Here is an 18,889-nt window from a genome sequence, read left to right as displayed (position 1 = left end):
ATTCAAGAAGACAGGTGTAACTGGAACACAGCAAGCCAGAGGCAGAGTGATAGCTGAGGTTGGTGGGGCAGCCAGGAGCCAGGCCAGGAAGGCCTTGGGAAGGTTAGAATTTATATTCAAGTACAATGGGAGACACCACTAGGGTTTGGAATAGGGGAGACACATAATCATCTGGCAAACGGATGTCCGCTGCGTTGTGGGAGTTGGGGAATGGGAGTGCAGGGTAGGAGCAGGTGGAAGGAGCAGTGAGACCAGTTCTCAGGACTTTTCTAGGGGGATGGCTATGAGCTCATTCAAAGGTGAAGAGGCAAAAGAGCAGTGGCTGGACGAGAGGAAAGGTACCCAGTTTGAGTGCAAAGTGCAGGGACTGGTAGGTGTGGTGGGAGCCACTGAAGACGGTTTGAGCCACTTTGCGAACCCTGCTGAGTGGGAAGCCAGGACCAGCTTCTGAGCTGAGAAGAGAGGGTGGCACTGCATTTTAGGAAAAGCCCTCTGAGAGACGAAGAATGTTTACTTTTAGCATTTAAAAATTGTTCCAGTAGCGGATATAGAATGGGACTGAAGGATTAGGGCAGGGTCGGGGTGCTGCAGGCACTGTTCAAAGAAAGAGTCCAGAGAGGGAAACAGTGTGGGGTCAAGCAGAGATCCAACCGGGCTATGGTTTCTTGGGCTGGAGGTATTTCCGGTTCATTCATGCTAGAGTCTGTCTGAAAGTGTGAGACCCCTAGGATTGCAGAAATAAATGGAAGAGTGGAGAGTGGCTGATTTTATCAGGCCAAAGCTTGGACAAGTCTCCTCAGGTCTTTGAGCCCCGCTTTCTCCGTGGATCTGTAAGATGAGTTGGATAAAGGGAAATGGTCAGAGGTTAGACTCATTCATTAAAGGTCCAAGCCCAGAAGCCCCTGTTGTCTGCTTGGACAGCCAGGTGGTGGTGAGGGCAGCTGTGTGCTCAGGGAAGGCTATGTCGGCTCGTGGGCTCTGCTGCTTATAGGGGAGCCCAGGGGAGGGCAAAGCGCCCAGCCCGTGAGATGAGGGGTGGTTCGAGACTGGTCCAGTTTCGCAACGTCCAGCCCCTGACAGCCATCAAAGCCCCCGGTTACCTGCCACAGCCCTGTGAGGTCGGCGAGCGGCTGCGATTGTAACCCCCATCTGACAACAGGGGAAACAGGCTCAGACCCGCGAGGCAATACCTGGGCGGTACGCAACTCCCTAGTACCAGCGTGGGTGGCGTGGACGGCAAAGCCTTCCAATGGCCCCTGCTCGCCGGGATGCCAGGCTAAGAACTACAACTCCCAGAATGCCGTTCGGAAAGGGGGCAGGAACCGGAAGTTGTGCCGGAGGCGCGGCCTGATGTGCGCCGCTGAGTCTGTGTGAGTTGAGGGGTTCAGGTACGCTCGGGGCTCGTTGTGGGACCGGCCTGGGGCTGGAGGGGTCTGGCTTGGGACTGCGGTATCGTTCGTGGGCGGGGCAGACGCCGGGAAGTGGCCCTCAACCGTCTTGTCGCCTCGTGTCCTCCGCCTTCTTGGTGCTTTGCCTTGCTGCCTCTCCTCACACTAGCAGCCTGTGGGCCAGGCGGGGCTCACAGGAGGGGTACCCTCGGGCCGGGGGTCTGGGTGTTCTAGTGCTGAAGGTACCAGAGGACTGGAGCTGGCTTCGCTGGACTAAATTTTAGAAAACGAGAGAAGCGTGCAAAAGAGGCCCATCACTTAGCGCCCAAGGATATGTTCATCAGGTGGGATTTGGGTTAGAAAACATCTGAGGCCCCTGTCAACTCAGAAGTGGGGGCGGGGAGGGGTGGAGAACTGATTAGGTTAGGAAGTATTTATTGAGCCTCTGTTATGTACCAAGCCCTTTTCTAGGCATTTAGGGTAGTGTACAAAGCAGGCAGAACACCTGCATTTAACCAGGTGGGATATAGGAATATAGGAATGGGGAAGTTTAGATAAAAAGTAAACATGTGCCATGTTAGATAGTGAAAATCAGAATAGAATGAGACAGGTAGTCATATAATTATTTGGGGGAAGAGCATTGGAGGTAGAAATGACAGGAAGGGCAAAGACCCGAAGTGGGAATATCCTTGGTATGTTAGGAGCAGCGAGTAAACCAGAAAGTGCAGAGGACACTTGATGGGGGAGGTAGAGCTTAATGATCAGTATAGAATTGTAAGGATTTCAGTTATGTGCTGTAAGTGAAATGGAGAATACTGCATAGTTCTGAGTAGAAGGGTAACATAATTATCAAACATTTAAGATGCTTTTATTCTGCAGGGCTCAGTACAGGGTATTGGGGTTGGGCACCTGAATTCTTTTTCTTCTCTTCCCTGGAAGGGCTTATGATGTAGTGGGAAAACAGGCAGACCAGCTGTCGTGCAAGGCTGAGTCCAATAATTGAAGCCCTGTGAAGGCAGGGTGAACATCAGTCTATAATCCTCAGCATGTACTATTATATGGGGTGCTTAGTAACTGTTTGTATATGATTAGTAATTAATTGACTAACCCTAGTACTCAGTACTGGACCTGTAACAGAGGCTCAGAAAATATTATTTTTTCTTTAAGATTTATTTATGTGTTTGAGAGAGAGAGTACACACATTCAAGCAGGAGGGAATGGGTAGAGGGAGAGAAGCCAGGGCTCAGTCCCAGGACCCTAAGATCATGACCTGAGCTGAAATCAAGAGTTAGATACTTAACCAAGATCCATCAAGGAGTGCCCAGAAAACACTTTTTAATGAAGAAATGCTAAATCTGGCCATAGATAATGTCTCACACTGATTAAAAACATTTGTTCCTCTGTGATGCCTCATTTCATGGTTGCTTTCTGAGGATCAGTAGATGGCAAGCTGCTATTCAATATTTACTGAGCTTCTGTTTCATGTCAGCCCTTGTGCTGGCCTCTGACAATTCGGAGATGAAAAAGGTGTGATCCCTGCCCAATCTGCTATATTGTAGACTCTTCTGGTAGTGGTTGGAATATCCTTCACTTGATTTTCAATATTGCTGTACCCTGGGTTTCTAAAAGACACCCTCAGGGACTATAGGGACTTGGAGAGAGGAGATACAGTGAGGGAACTAGGAAGAAAGGAATGGGGGTGGTAGTGGTAAAATTCAGTTTAGTTCAACAAACATTTATTAAACACTCCTATTTGCAAGTTCTGTATTGTGAGCAGTTACAGTGTTCACAGTGTTCACAGTCCCTCCTGCAAAGGAATTCAGTTTGGTGGAAGAGAAGACATGAGCATAGACCTTCTAGTTTTCTAAACAACAGTGGAAAACTCTACAGCCCCTCCAGCTATTCCAACCCTAGCTCTCTTCTCCTCCCAAGCCAGACTTCTCCAATGAGACTTCCCAGTCATTCCCCAAAAGGGTCTGACAAAGAGGAGGAGCTCAATGAATATTTATTGACTGAATGAATGGACAAACAGAATATAAAAATGCTACTGAGTTCAGAGGAGGGAAAGCACATGCCTGTTAACAAACTGGCATTCATTTAACAAATTGGTGTGTTTTCTTACCCTAACAAAATGAGGCTGTTAGGTATTGGGCCAATCTATCTTAAAGTTTTCATTTGTTCTTTTTCTGAATGCCTAAATTTAGAAAAATGCAGATGACTGATGGTTGGCACAGTAAGATTTGGTCAGTCACCTAAAGGAATGGTCATAACTATAACAGGTCTCACTGTCTTTTCTTTTAAAAAAGTATTTATAGTCAACATCACTGTTCATATGTGAATAGCACAGCACTTCAGAAATGTCTAAGAATAACTTTGTATTTTCCTCATTTCTCTAGAAATAATACACACTGCTAAATTTCATGTATGTCATAAGTTCATAGTGATACAGTCAATGGTATAAATAAATATATTAAAATTTGTACTGAGTATTAAAGCATTTCTGAGCAAAAGAAAACTTTAGCTTATATAAGAAAATGAACACAATTTCTAATCTGTAACTTTGAAAATCTAGAATGAAATTTACTTGGCTCTCTTCAGAAATATATCTGGGGGTCATATGTTGTTTACATGATGTGTGATAAATACCCAAAACTGCTCAGCAGCTTACCTTTTTAGAAAAACTAAAAAAAAAAAACAACACTGGAGGGGTTTGAACAATCTGTATTTCATGAGCAGTTGTTCCATGTCAGGTAAATGACCTATGTCTAGTTCTTGCAATAGTCCTGGGATGTAGTAATATCCAATCTAGTAGAATCTGTGACAAAGAGTTAATAGTTTAGGCTATTATCCTACTACTTAGAGGTAGAAAGCTGAGAAGGCTAAATCCTAAGACTGTTGTTTCTACTACAACAGCCTGTTATGTCTAAATGAAAAACGAAACTAAAATTTGGCCTGATTTTGAAAATTTGATGGAGTACAAAAAAACAGTACGAGCTCAACACTAAAAATGTTTGCTATGAACATCGGTCAAAACATTAGAGAACCGGGCGCCTGGGTGGCTATCGGTTAAGTGTCCAACTCTTGGTTTCAGCTCAGGTCGTGATCTCAAGGTCCTGAGGCCAAGTTCCTCGGTCATTGAAGAATCTTTTCCTCTCACTGTCCCTCTGCCTTCCTCCCTGTGCACATGTGTGTGCACATGCTCGCTCGCTCTCAAATAAGATAAATACCAAAAACCACAATATAATCCTCAGATACTGCTCGGCCCTGTAGTGAGTAACATTTATACAGTTAATATAAATGCAGTTTATTGGTTTACAAATTTTAGAAACAACCAAGGGGATAGACAAAGCCCAAAAGGATTAGTTTTGATGACACAAGGTAGACTCTGTTTTGAACATGTAAATTAAAGCTTCAGCTTGCCGAAATTGAAATATTGAAGGAAGAAGAGAGATAGAGGGAAAGATAAGGGTGTTTATGTTCAGAGCCTAACCTTGAGATTGTTGAACAAGAAGTAGTAGTTTAAAGATGTTCTTAAACATGGTAAAGATGTCTCCTAATAGTTGTCACACCAGAGATAGATATTGGACTTACCTTCCTAGGATTAAAAAGAGGTGTAGAGGTGTAGAATTGGACAGATTATATGAAGAAACTGTTTTCAGGCATTGGACAATAGGCAGGACAAGACTGTTACCCTTGAGAGAAATGAATTTAAGGTGGACTATAGGCCTAAATGTAAAAGCCAAAATTATAAAGGTTCTAGAAAGGAACATAGAATATCTCTGTGCTTTTAGGGTAGGGAAAGATTTCTTGGAGGACACAGAAAGCATTAACTGTAAAAGAAGAGAATGATAACTTAGACTTGATTAAAATTTAAAATTTCTGCTCAACAAAAAGCAATGTTAAGAAACTAAATAGACAGAAAAAAGGAAGAAAATAAATAAGCCACAGACTGGGAGAAAATATTCTCAATACACATGTCTGATAAAGGACTTGGATCTAGAAATATGTTAAACTTCCACAGCTCATTAATAAAAAGATGACTTAAAATTAAGCAAAAGACTTGGTCAGAAATCTTAACAAATGAATGGCCAATAAATTGCTTGAAAAAGTGCTCAATATCATTATCAAAATAATGCAAATTGAAACACAACTAGGTTCTACTGCACAAGAATGGCATGTATTAAGAACTCTAACAACAGCAAATGTGTGATGTTGCAGAGCATCTGGAAGTCTCCGTTGCTGACAGCACTGTGAAATGGTGCAGTTACCTTGGGAAACTGATGGCAGTCTTTTATGAGTTAAATAGGCAACTATCCTATGCCCCATCAACTTTACCTACTTACCCAACAGATACGAGAACATACATCCACAAAAACACTTGTAAGAGAATGTTTATAGCAGCTTTATTCATAGTAGTTCCCAAATTGGAAAAATCTCCAATCTCCATCAACAGGAGAATAAATAAATTGTGATACAGTCATACAGTGGAATTCTGCTCTGTAATTAAAAGCAATAAACTTACTAATATATGAAGCAACATGTATGAATCTCAAAACATGTTGAGGGGGAAAATGTCAACATCACTGGTTGAATCAAATTGTATGTTTTTTTTTTTTAAAGATTTTATTTATTTATTTGACAGAGAGAAATCACAAGTAGATGGAGAGGCAGGCAGAGAGAGAGAGAGAGGGAAGCAGGCTCTCCGCTGAGCAGAGAGCCCGATGCGGGACTCAATCCCAGGACTCTGAGATCATGACCTGAGCCGAAGGCAGCGGCTTAACCCACTGAGCCACCCAGGCGCCCCAATTTGTATGTTTTATAATAGGTACAGTTAATCTATGGTTATAGAAAAAACTGGTTGTGGGAATGGAATGGAGTTTGACTTGGAAAGTGCAGAAGGCAAGGAACTTTTTAGAGTGATGGAAATGTTCCATATTTTGTGAGGGTGTGAGTAAGACAGGCCCTAAGTTTTTGTCAAAAATTCATCAAACTGGTATATTCCCCCCCACCACACACATTACTGAGTTATACCCTGAGAATCTTTGCATTTTACTATATGTAAATTATACCTCAAAAACATTTTAAAAGTCAGTGTAACTAACAGAAAAATAAAAAATAAGAGGTGCTTTGAATTCTAGTGTTTCATAGGGAGTTGATAAAATTCAAAGTTGATGATTCACGCAGTAACAGAAAGTATATGATTTCAGGTTAAGGAGTCGATTACCAAATGAACTAAAAACATCTGGTTAACAGGTTGCCACTAGAGATGGGAAGGGTTGGAGCAAGGATCATTACTTTGCATTATAACTAGGTCTTTTTTTTATATGCATGGATCGTATTACACAGATTTGCTTTTGCAAATATAGAGTTTTCCAAAGATGGTGGTAGCACACTGAACTCAGAGGAGCAGCCAGAAGAAAAGAACAGAATGTTCTTTGTGACACTTAGCTATAGACTAGAGCATTTTATACTCACAACCTTCCCAGGGACTTTGAACAGCACTTTGAAATTATGGCATTGCTTAAGTGTGCCATAGCAGTGGTTCTCCATATTTTCCCATTTTAGCATTTCTGGTGGATATTAATATTCTCAAGGTGACTGTGGCTTTCAGCTACAGGGATACTTAACTGAGTTGGGATAGGGAATACATCGTTTGGAAAAACAAATTGTGAAACATCACCAGCAACCTGGAAGAATTCTTGGTTGATTTTGGGTAACTCTTTACCATAGTTTTTGGCTAGCTCTTATTCTAGGATATTTCTAGTATTGGACTGCATATAGTACGTGCTCAGTAAATGTTTGCTAGATGAATAGTTTTGAGTAGAAACGGAAACATAATGGAGGAGATGGCTTTTGTCATTTCTGCCCTACCCTCAATATTGAATGCGTCTAAAAAAATTTTTTTAATATTTTATTTATTTGACACAGAGAGATACAGTGAAAGAGGAAACACAAGCAGGGGAAGTGGGAGAGGGAGAAGCAGGCTTCCCACAGAACAGGGAGCCCGACGTGGGGCTTGATGACCTGAGCTGAAAGCAGACGCTTAATGACCCAAACGCATACATTTTGAAAAGCAGAATAAATGACTTAATTACCTGGGTCTCTGCAGCAGTGAATAATTGGTGAGTGCTTAGAGTTGTCAGGAACTGCGTTTGTCCGAGAAGTGGATTTAGCTTCCTTAGTACTGAAACATTTCTTTGCTGACCTATTTCTCTGGAAGACACGGATACTTTTCTCCATTCAGTAAATCTGTATAAATACTTTCCACACTTTTTCAGCAACACAGTAATACTATTTGACATTTGCACATAGGGAAATACCTCTGTAAGGGAAGTAATGTAACATCTCCCATCATTGTGCCTTTCTCTGACCTGGGTGAAAGGGACAGAAGACAAACACATGGACTGGAAGTTGGAAGGGAGTGCTCAGAAAACAGACTCACACGTGCTGCAGGAGCAAGAAGTCATCCTAGAGGACACAGGCGAAGATAGCATCTCTGAAAGCTTCCGGCTTCTACAGATCGATGTGGAATGCGAGCATCGGGAGGGAGATATGCTGCCCACAGGCGGTACAGTGTGGTGTTCAGTAAGTGTAGCCTGGCCCTGGGCTCTGGGATCATGCTTTGTCCCAGAGACCCCTGTATAAGGGTAGGTCCTAGTAACAAAAAGGCTAGGAATGAGTTTGGTATGTTCCAAAATTGGATGAATTTCCCACTAACTGGTTTAAGGTTTCAGTTCCACTTGAGTCCTAAGAAGAGTAAATCAAGTTCAAGAGGAATTTTTGATACATTTACTTTGGGCACATCATATCTCTTTCTTGGGTCTCCGCTTTCTCTGAACATAATCCAGTCTATTTTTTTTTCTTTTTTTGACACTAACCTCCTTTTTCTCTCCTAACTTTAAATCTGATTTAAAAAAATAAATAACTTTCGAATATTCATTTTCCATTTTGGTGCTTACAAAGTTCTCATTTTGTTTTCTGGATAACATAAGAAAAATGTCCAAAGAAAACAGAGACACTGGGAAAAGATAGTTGCAGCAAAGAAGAGCAAAAGAAAGCAAGAAAAAGAAAGAAGAAAGGCCAATCGTGTAGAAAATTCAGGTAACAATAAATCAGATTGCTGGCATAATCATTTCTTTCTTAGCAGACTGGTATCTGCGTGTTCCTAGGACAGTAGGAATTGTGGTTTTAAGTAAAAACAAACATCTTAGAGGTAGAATCTATTGTTCTATTTTATTGGAAATCAAAGTATCAACGAAAGCAAAATTTAAGGCTGCCTTTTGCATAGCTAGTGCACATGTGTGTTTATAAGCTCAGGAGTAGAAGGAGTGATAAAATTAGCAGCTAACGTTTATTCAGTGTTACATGCTAGGTTCATTGCTAAGAATTTTGCATGCTTTTATTATCCCCATTTTGTAGGTAAAGAAACTGAGGCTCAGAAATTGAATAACATGCCCAAGATCATATAGTAATAATTGAATGGGCTGAACTCTGATTTAGACCCAGGAGAGTGCTCCAGAGCCCACACTCCATACCACTCTGCTGTCCCCAAATGAATACCTTGCATGAGTTTCAAGCTTCTCTTAATATACAAAAAGTATTCACTTGGCTGGGAAGATTTGTTTCTTACTGAATATATTCCTGTTTTCCCACTTTTATTTCTTCTTTTTTTTTTTTTAAAGATTTTATTTATTTATTTGAGAGAGAGTGAGAATGAGAAAGAGAGCAAGCGAGAGCATGAGAAGGGAGAGGCTCAGAGGGAGAGGCTGACTCCCTGCCAAGCAGGGAGCGTGATGTGGGATTTGATCCCGGGACTCCAGGATCATGACCCAAGCCAAAGGCAGTCGCTTAACCAACTGAGCCACCCAAGCACCCTGCCCCACTTTTATTTCTTTCTGATATTTCTATTCTAGGCATCTGCCCCCAACACAGCAAACGTTTTCTGAGATCCTTAACCAAGGAGAGACTTTTGGAAGCCAAACACTCAGGACCAAGACTCTGTATTGATCTGAGTATGACCCACCACATGTCTAAGAAGGTAGGATATCCATTAAGCTTCAAATTCCTGCTTACATGAGTGAAGTCCAGAAGAGAGCAGTTTTGACAAAGAGTATGACCAGTTCCAGCCTCTGTAATTTCATAGCAAACCAGCAAAAAGAGTTTGGTTTTTTGACACATGGCTACTCTGTTCCAAGATGGCTGTTGTTAAGAATCAGGAAGAGAATAGAAATCCTCTGGTTTAGTTTGCAAAGTTTTATCTTATCTTCTCTTTTGAGCCCCACACCATTGCCTCTGTGTTTATGGTATCCACAATCTAGTTGGGGTCTTTTCATGTTCAGTCCTCCAGAGATGAAATCTGGCTTTCTGCTGGGAAAAGGAATACTTGCCTGGTTGCATGTGGGGAGGAGATGACCTGGTGGGACACTTTCCTGCAACATATGTGTTTTAATCATTTTCCATTCACCCTATTGTGAAGGAGGGATTCACCCTAGGGTTCTAGGGATGGCTGAAGAATACACACTTGACATTGGACAGGTAAGAGTGATAGCGGTTTATTAGTCACTTGTACTCAGCGCAGGGGGGATGACACTGCATGCTAGGCAGGGCCATGTGGGGTTCCACTTGGGAACAGAATGAAAACCAGGGGCTGTGGAAGGCAGGCTTTGTAGTGTTGTGAGGGTGGAGTATCCCCTTGGTTCCTACAGGAAGATGTGATTGATTTGCTGGGAATAACTCTGTGGGCTAGCGGGAATCGAAACCTGGTACTTGGGGATAAGTAGGAACTATGTTTGGACCTTTGATAGAAAGGATTGTTTAGCTAGGGGACCCTATCCAAGGGAGCAGAATTGGGAGAAGAACTTGCAGCTAGGTGTTTCAGGGCCCATCTGGTTTTACCAGATGTGTAGGCAACATATGGTAGTGGGCCTTCATTTTAGGCCTTACACCACAAAATGGATTTTTCTGTTTGCCAACATCTCTATTATATGTGCTCCTGTTCGCATGTTTTTCAGAGGAATCAGTAAGACTGAAGATCTGGGGTTCTAACATGGAACCCCAGCCTTCTGAAAAGGTCAACAAAGAATTTTGTACTGTTTTTATTAATTGAGATATCAGATTAAATCAAACCCAAAGTGTTTTTTCTCTCCTTAGGCCAGACTGTGAAACTACCTTTCCTTAGGGTTTTATCTCTGAATCAGGATGGAAAGTTAAAACTTCTGACCCTAGGGGCGCCTGGGTGGCTCAGTGAGTTAAGGCCTCTGCCTTTGGCTCAGGTCATGATCCCAGGTTCCTGGGATCGAGCCCCGCATCGGGCTCTCTGCTCTGCGGGGAGCCTGCTTCCTCCTCCTCTCTCTCTCTCTTTGCCTGCCTCTCTGCCTACTTGTGATCTCTGTCTGTCAAATAAATAAATAAAATCTTAAAAAAAAAAACAAAACTTCTGACCCTAGTATATCACCAAGAGTTGGAGAGAAGGTGCTAAGTTTATCTGATGAGTATAGAAAAATGTATAGTAACCTTTTGAAAGTGAATAGTAAATACCACATGGTAAGATTTTAGTAATGAGCTGAAAGCACAATTCCATATACCTTATTAGATATATAACACCAGGTCCAGAAGGAGGGAGAGTTCCCAGTCTTTCCATTAACTCACTATTTCTGGGCTAGTATCATTACCTTCACTTTGATCTGTAAGGTGTGTGGCATGCATTTTACTTGCATGAACACACATAACACATACTAGCTCCTGGAATAAAAGGGGCCATTCTGATTCATGAGATTTCCTAGAGTAGCATTCAGTGAACTTCCGTTTGTTGATAGTGAATTTAGAAAGAGTGGGCATGTTTCCAATCTAAGCTGTCCTAATTTCTTTGAAGGAATTAAGTAGACTGGCTGGACAGATCCGAAGGTTGTATGGTTCAAATAAAAAAGCTAGCAGGCCATTCTGGATCTACCTCACTGGATTCACAGCTGACAGTCCCCTGTACGAAGAGTGTTTGAGGATGAATGATGGATTTTCTAGTTACCTGGTAAGCTTCATTGGGTATATTACTTGAAGTGTCCTTTGAGAAGTAGGTTGTGTGGTAATAGTAAACTTTTTAAACTGTTTCATATTTTGGTATAAAAATGTGTGAATTATTTTCACTGTTGCAATTTTAAAAACTTTTAGAACCTCTCATCAGTTCTTAAATTTCCGAACTTTCATCCTTGCACTGCATTGGCAAGCTAATATTACCAGTCTCTAGGACTATATTTTGTGTCTTGTGTGTCGTATGCTAGACTGTATACTCCAGGAATGTTTTGGGGAAATGCCAAACCTTTCATAGTAGTGCAGGAATTGGGAACATGAGTTGTAGGGGAAGAGAAAATCCTCATGGTAGGAGCGTGGATTCAAGATGAGTTTTAGGGAATACTCAGTTACTTTTTACCTCTTGCCCTAGGGGCTCATGAAGGTAGTGATTATAACAGAGACAGCAGTCCAGATCACTTCCTAAGAAGTGCCATGAAAAATGTCTCGTGTGTTTGTGTGGCATAACTGGGCCTGGTGGCGTGAACTTTCCTAAGGAGGTCTGCAGAGGCAGGAGCGTGAGAGGTACACTGCAGACCCCTGCACAGTTAGTTGTGGTCACTGTTACCATCTGAACAGTCCGTCCTATAATAAAACCATTTCCAGCTTTTCTTCTCTCTGCGTGTTTTATGCTTCTTGTTTGTGAACCCAACAGACCCACTCTTAGGGCTACGGAGTTCCCTTGCTTTCCTGTCTTCATGCCTTTCTTTGGTGATTCTCCCCATTTTCAGTGCTTCTTCCTTTTTGTATGTGTCAGTCATTCTCACCTCTCTTTAGAAACCAAGCTCCAGCATTCCCTTTGGTAGAAGGCTGTCCCTGGTATTGTCACTCCCTCCTCTGTCGTCCTGGGGCAGCCTTCCTGTACATCTGTTAGGGTCTCTTGTTACTCTCTGTCTCATTTTGTAGGATTGGGTGTCATCCTTTCTACTTCCCTCCTCAGCTGAGCACTTTCTGAGAACGGATTGTCAGACATGTGTCCCGTGGATGCACATCAGACATGTGTCCTGTGGATGCCTAATAAAGAATAGGTGCCTGGTAACTAGTTGCTGCAGTGTGGGCTGTGTCGTAACCTAGTTCACACTACATTGGATTATTTACATTTTTCAGCTAGACATAACAGAGGAAGACTGCTTTAGTTTATTTCCTCTGGATACCCTTGTGTACCTGACTCCTGACTCAGAACATGGTATGTACTTTACTGCATGGATTCATGTAGCACTTTGTTCTTAGGCCTGTGTTTGATTATTCCTTGTGTCAGAACTTGTTAAAGCCACCCAAAGTGTATCCAAAAAAAAAAAAAAAAAGAATGAACATTAATTGCACACGTCTTGGGGTGGATACATTGCTATGCTTTCAGTATGTGCTGCTGTGTGTGCACAGCTGTACAGATAGATGTAGGGTCTCCGGCCTTGGCTGGGCCTTGTGAGCTACCTGGCAATCTTTCCCAATTTCTCCAGTCAGCTAGCTCCCTTCCTTGGCCTCTTGGATCAATGTTAGATACCTGTTTTTTCCAGAAAATCAACCATTTCACATAATTTTCAAATTGATTGGTAGCAAGTTAATCTTAGTATTCTTTTCTGATTATTTCAAATTCCTCTGTCATTTTAATTTTTCTCCTTTCTGAATCCTAACATTGATTTGAATCGACTACCTTTTTTTGTCTTTTCAGAGAATGAGCAAATCTGTTACCTTTTGGTTTTCTATTTCATTAAGTTTCTACTTTTATCATTAATAATTCTTTCCTTTTACTTTCTTTGGATTTAGAAACTATAAAACCAATTTGATCTCAATGGCCTTCATTTTTTCATTAGCTCTTGAAGATATTGATCTAAACAAAGTTTACATCCTTGGTGGACTTGTGGACGAAAGCATTCAGAAGGTAAATGTACATTTGAGACCTAACAACTATATTTTGAAAAGCGGGGCTTACTTTCATAGGCAGCTGCCCTATCGTAATCTTACACAAAAGGCCTAAAAACGCAGAGAATAGGAAGAAGGACCCCATCCTGCCTAGGTTGGCCCTTCTACTTGTGAGGCTCCCTGTCATTGTCAGTGTTAGCCATCCCCTGATGTGACAGTCCTGTTGGGACCCAGAATGGGGAGTGTTTGGTAATTACGTAAATAGCCATGTTGAACACCTTTCTTCTCTCCTCTTTCAGTTCTGCAAGGGTAACTCTGATCTTGACCAGCAAAGCATTGACTCACAATTCTTACCAACTATTTTGTTCTTTGTGAGAAAGGAGTTTGCTCCATCTTAGGCCATCTTTTCTCCTGACATAAGACTTATCTCATAATCTCAATGTCAATAGGACTGTCCAGATTTCTTTTGGTCAGTTGAAATTTTATTGAAATAATTAGAGTTTTGAAATATGTTTCTGTTATATACATACTGAGATAATTTTTAGTTTATATTACTAATTAACATGTTGCCTATACAATAAATAATGATATAATAAAGTGTATAAAAAGAACTATAGCAATGAGTAAGTCTCCCTCCCATCCTTGTCCTGCAATGCCCCCCCGCCTTGAGGCAACAACTGTTTCTTTTTTTTTTTAATTTTGTTTAATATATATATACATATATATTAAGATTTTACTTATTTATTTGAGAGAGAGAGATAGAGCATGAACAGGGGTCGGGGAGAGAGAGAAGCAGGCTCCCTGCCAGGGAGTCTGATGCAGGACTCAGTTCCAGGACTCAGAGATCATGACCTGAGCCGAAGGCAGACGCTTAACTGACTGAGCCACCCAGGCACCCCAATCACTGTTTTCTTATGTATCCTTCTTGATACAGTCTGTGATAACACAAGTGTTTGTGGGTGTATTATATATATATATTTTTTTCATATACATAAGTGTATTTTATATATTTTTTCATATCCATATGAGATATATACACATGTTTAATACAGATGATACTTAACTGAATTACATGCATTCTAGAAAGGTCAGTGTTCCATGACGCAATAGTGATAATCTAAAAAACAGGTGCAGGGTGGAGGTGGAATTCTGAGAATGCCAGCTATTAAATGAGAAATACATATTAGAATTTGAGAAATTATTTTGTCACTCTGAATGCAAGACATTCTGCAAGACAATTGGGCCATACTTTCAAAAAAGCCAACAGTATGAAAACTAAAATAGTTAGGGGGGCTGTTATAGGTTAAAAGACATTGAAAAGACCTAACAGCCAAATGCAGTCTCCCACAGCAGAGTGACATCCCCTTTTTTGAGGCAAAGTCTAGCGGGTCAGTGAGCAATGTATGATCAGTAGATGTGCAGTTTCAACACACTGTCTTATCTTTCCGGCAATATTTAAATTGAAAAATAATTGGCATAATGATTTGCCAGAGGTATAGAATTTTTTGATTATTACTAGAGAATTTGACTTCCTCATAGAAAGTATGCTGAGCACATTTCTTCAAGGGGAATCGTTTTATCTTTAAATGTTCAGAGAACAGAAACTGGACAGTGAGCTCCTTCAGGGTAGCATCCAACAGTCTCCTACTAACTTGGAATTCTTGTACTCCAGTTCAAAGTGATTGTAAAAGAATAGACTTAAAAAAAAAAATCATAGACCAAAAAATAAATAAATAAAATCATAGACCTTGTAGGTAAAGGAGTGTTATCCTTCAAGGAAGTCTTTTGAGCAGTTGTACGTTTATTTTCTCTGACTTGCATTACGTAACACATTTTGGAAGTTCTCTCTTGAAATTGTGTCTCATGTGAGTCCGAGAAGCAACTAGTCCAGTGTTAGGACCTGCTGCTCCAGTTGGTTAGATCTCGCTCGAAGTGGCCAGTCAGTTACAGTTACAGCCCTGTAGGAAAGGATAGCAGCGAGCACAAATTCAGAAACATTTGGCCTGAATATTGAAGAGACTCAAGACATAAGTCGTGGTCAAGGGAGAGGCGACAGAACTGAGACTACTGGAAGGGTACAGAGGGGCGTGATCACTGCTGTTGACAACCTGAACCGCCTTCTTGTGGAAAAGCCATTTTACTTGCTTGTTGTGGCCCCAGGGGGATGGAACCAGGACAAATGAGGGGAATGCTCAGGGAGAACACAATTTGGCTATCAAGAATTTCCTTTTAACCTGTACTATGAAAATTGGAATAGGTTTCCCCAGGATGCATGGAACTCCCTGTCAAAAGGATTGTCCACTTAAGGACAGAGCCCACTTGGGAAGGGGGCCACAGGGGATAGACAAAGATTGGATGGATGTTTGGAGTGGGATAATTAACTATTGCGGCCCCTTCTAAACCCAAGGATGTTAATTATTCCAATAATCTAAACCTTTCTCTTCAATCCTGAAATTATAAGTAGGTAGATCTTTCCAGAGCCACTTACAAGATAGCAAATATAATCTGAACTTCAGTTCATGATTCAGGGACATCTTTAAAGGGTTATTAGTTACTCTACTCTGATCCTAAATGGCCTCAGATTTGGGGGGTTTGGTGAGTTCTTATGATTCCTTTCTGCAGTTTTCAGAGCCCTTCCTTTTAATTGGACTGTGTCCTCTCACACCTTAATGCTATCTTGTTGCTTGTGGTGTTTCTGACTTGAATCCTCTCTCATCTCTAATTTGCTGCTGCTGAATGGCTATAAGCTGAAAACTCCAGATATCCAGAATTGTGTCTTACTGAATTAGAGCCTGGAGTGTTCTCCTCTGATTGATTAGACTGCTTCAACTTCTGGATGCAGATTGTGGCTGCAGATATATGCCTCTCTTGACTTACTTCCTTCTTGGTTGATAGTAGTAGTAAATGGAAACTAGTGGATAGATGAGTCCCAAATGAGATATTTGCTGCACAAGCCGTTTATGTGGAACAAGTAAATACTCTTCATTATCTGAAATTTCTTCCATCTTGCCATAGGCCACTGATTTTTAATATACTTACCATTTAATTCTGATTACAGATGGAAATTAGAGTGGTGGTAAATGGGTTTCTCACAATTTGTTATGCATATTACAATGAGAATACCTTTGTCATTTTTAAAAGAAAAATAAAATTTAACTGTGATTCACAGAAGGTGACATTTCAGAAAGCCCGAGAACATTCTGTCAAGACAGCCCGCTTGCCAATCCAGGAATACATGGTCAGACACCAGAATGGGAAAAACTATCATTCAGAGATACTGGCCATCAATCAAGGTACTGCTGACATGGCCCACACTTAATGTGTGTTAGTGCTGGTGCTACTTCTTTGCATTGTGTGGAAGTATAAATGGCATTTGAAGCAGGCACCCCTGCCCTGCCACCGGGACTGGTACACTCAGATTTTATTGCATGCACTTTGTGACAGGTACTCTGGCCTTTCCGAGGTATTTTTCATTTTCTTCTTAGATCCCAACTATGTTAAAGATGGTTGAAATTTGTCCTGTGGCCTAAAATGCCCTGGATTCAACCTGTCATTGAACAGTGAATTCCTATTTGTCCTTCTTCAGTCCAGGGGCATCTTGGCTGCTCCCTTCCCCCTCTCAGCCATGTCAGGGGCTCTCCTTTGTGTTCCCCTTATACTGTTTCCCTCTCAGTGTCGCAGCACTGTCTGTTCACAGGCCCATCTCTCTCCGTGTGGGGTGAGGTCCTTGTGGGTAAGTGGGTCCACATGTAGTGCAGAAAACTTGTTGAATGAAATAGTCCAGAACACCCTTTTCCTCACTCATCCTTTACCAGTTCTTTTTCCTCCATGTGGTCACTATGTTTTCTTTTTACCCTTCTCACAGTGTTTGATATCCTGTCCACGTACTTTGAGACGCAAAACTGGCCTGAAGCACTGAAGAAAGGAGTTTCTTCCAGAAAAGGCTATGTTCTTCAGAACTCCATGGATGATGGACAGCCTGAGAAGCTGCCAGAGGCAAAGTTGCTGGAGGTGTCTTGACTTAAAAGCAGAGCAGAGGCTGGCGATGGCACACACTTGCCTTTACTTGTCATCTTGGATCGCCACTAGAATTTAAGTTACTCAAGAACAGGGACTACATTTTATGCTCTTTTCTATCTCCCATAGTGCCTAGCTCACAGGAAGAGCCCAGATATGTTGACTAAGTAAAAAGTTTACATAACAAGGAATCAGCCCTCAGCTACATGGCTTTGGATGTATTAATTCATCTTTTATATACCTATTTGTGAAATACCTACTCTTTAGAAGTATTTAACAATTAAATAATTATTGTTATATTTAGAGTTTTTATTTTCACTCAACTGGCATCATAATGTAGCACTTCGTCCGGCCTCCTCTTATCATGTGGATTTTCCCCAACTCAGTAGTACACTCTGTGTGTTTCGAGGATCAGCCTGTCCTAACCTACTCTGCTTTAAACCCCCATAACACTTTGTTCCCACTTGTGACTCCTACCCCGTCTCTTCTGCTCTGAGTATGGGAGTGGATGGTTTCTCTCTTACTTAGGGTAGCCTCCTAACAGGACATTTCATGGGAGTATCTTCGTATCCTTCTGATCCTTGTACAAATTAGATTCTTCATATATATTTGTAACTAACAGGTCAAATTGAAAAGTAAAAACACAGTGGTAAGTCTAACTTAAAAATAACCAGAAAATACATTGCCTCTGATACAAGCATGGTGGATAAACTTTCATTACACAAATCTCAGTGATACCTTTCCTCATTTCTTAGTTACATGCAATTGCTTTAGTTACGCCAAAAACTCTTCAGTTTACTAACCAGTTTGGGTTAGTAAACTTGAAAGCTAAGCTGTTAGCAAATTCAGAGAATGTATTTTGGATCTCAACCAAAACGTTACTGTGCTGCTCTGTCCCCTCCCCTTCAGAATTGAATCCTTCAGGAGCTATTATCTTTACAAATTGTATCAGTGTCTTTTTATTAAAAACAGCTCAGTCTTCAGGAAACATCAGGAATATATAATGCTCCTTGGTTTTCATCACCATATTGAATGAGTTCTATAATCTCTGTCATCCAAGAAGGGACCTCCTCTGGCTAGGCTTCAGGGGTAACTCATACTCTCAGGGAGGTCTCTGCCACCCCCAGAACACTGACCTGGATCATCTGCCAGGCTTCATTTTCACCTCTAAAGGCTTTGCTTAAAACTCCAAAAAGCATGGAAGAATTTCCTCTCCAACTCTATCACCTCTACCATTTTTTCAAAACCTAGACATGTAGTTTTGGACTTGGCTTCAAGATCCTCATCAGTGTTATTTATAGAACAGAAAACTGGACATACCCAAAATATCCTGTAACATGAAAATGAAATACAACTATTGCATTTTTCAATAGCACTCATGAAAAATTAAATGTTGTTTGAAGTGGACAGAGTACATTACAAAGTAGCATATAAAGTAGAATCCTGTAATATCTATTTGAAAAATACATAGACTATCTATAGTCTATTTGCTTCTTTATGTATCCTACATCTTACTTCCAGTGTATTATAAAAGCTGCACTTTAGCAAACCTAAAGGAATTA

The 18,889-nt window shown here is 41.1% G+C and overlaps 2 protein-coding genes across 9 annotated transcripts in view; one reads left to right on the top strand and one right to left on the bottom strand.

Moving 5' to 3' along the window:
• Positions 1–1,316: 1,316 nt before the first annotated feature.
• Positions 1,317–17,630, top strand: TRMT10B (tRNA methyltransferase 10B). Of its 8 annotated transcripts, XM_059411273.1 has the most exons (10): positions 1,317–1,388; positions 7,317–7,510; positions 7,771–7,973; positions 8,381–8,489; positions 9,302–9,426; positions 11,260–11,412; positions 12,558–12,636; positions 13,262–13,329; positions 16,480–16,603; positions 17,176–17,630. In XM_059411273.1, exons 3-10 carry the CDS (start codon positions 7,788–7,790, stop codon positions 17,328–17,330), a joined length of 999 nt encoding a protein of 332 aa, XP_059267256.1. In that variant the 5' UTR covers positions 1,317–1,388; positions 7,317–7,510; positions 7,771–7,787; the 3' UTR covers positions 17,331–17,630. The 8 variants fall into 8 exon arrangements, with proteins under 8 accessions (XP_059267256.1, XP_059267258.1, XP_059267255.1 ...); XM_059411275.1 differs by lacking the exon at positions 7,317–7,510 and having other exon boundaries at positions 7,777–7,973; XM_059411272.1 differs by lacking the exon at positions 7,317–7,510.
• The window catches only part of EXOSC3 (exosome component 3), a 30,605-nt gene continuing 26,806 nt past the window's right edge, over positions 15,091–18,889 (bottom strand). The window contains exon 4 of the mRNA XM_059411284.1: positions 15,091–15,268. Within this exon, the coding sequence (XP_059267267.1) occupies positions 15,193–15,268 (76 nt within the window). The 3' untranslated portion in view covers positions 15,091–15,192. The remainder of the gene's footprint in view (positions 15,269–18,889) is intronic.

Source organism: Mustela nigripes, chromosome 9, assembly GCF_022355385.1.
Source record: "Mustela nigripes isolate SB6536 chromosome 9, MUSNIG.SB6536, whole genome shotgun sequence".
NCBI lineage: Eukaryota > Metazoa > Chordata > Mammalia > Carnivora > Mustelidae > Mustela > Mustela nigripes.
The sequence above is the reverse complement of the archived record's forward strand: the minus strand, read 5'-3'. Positions and strand labels throughout refer to the sequence as shown.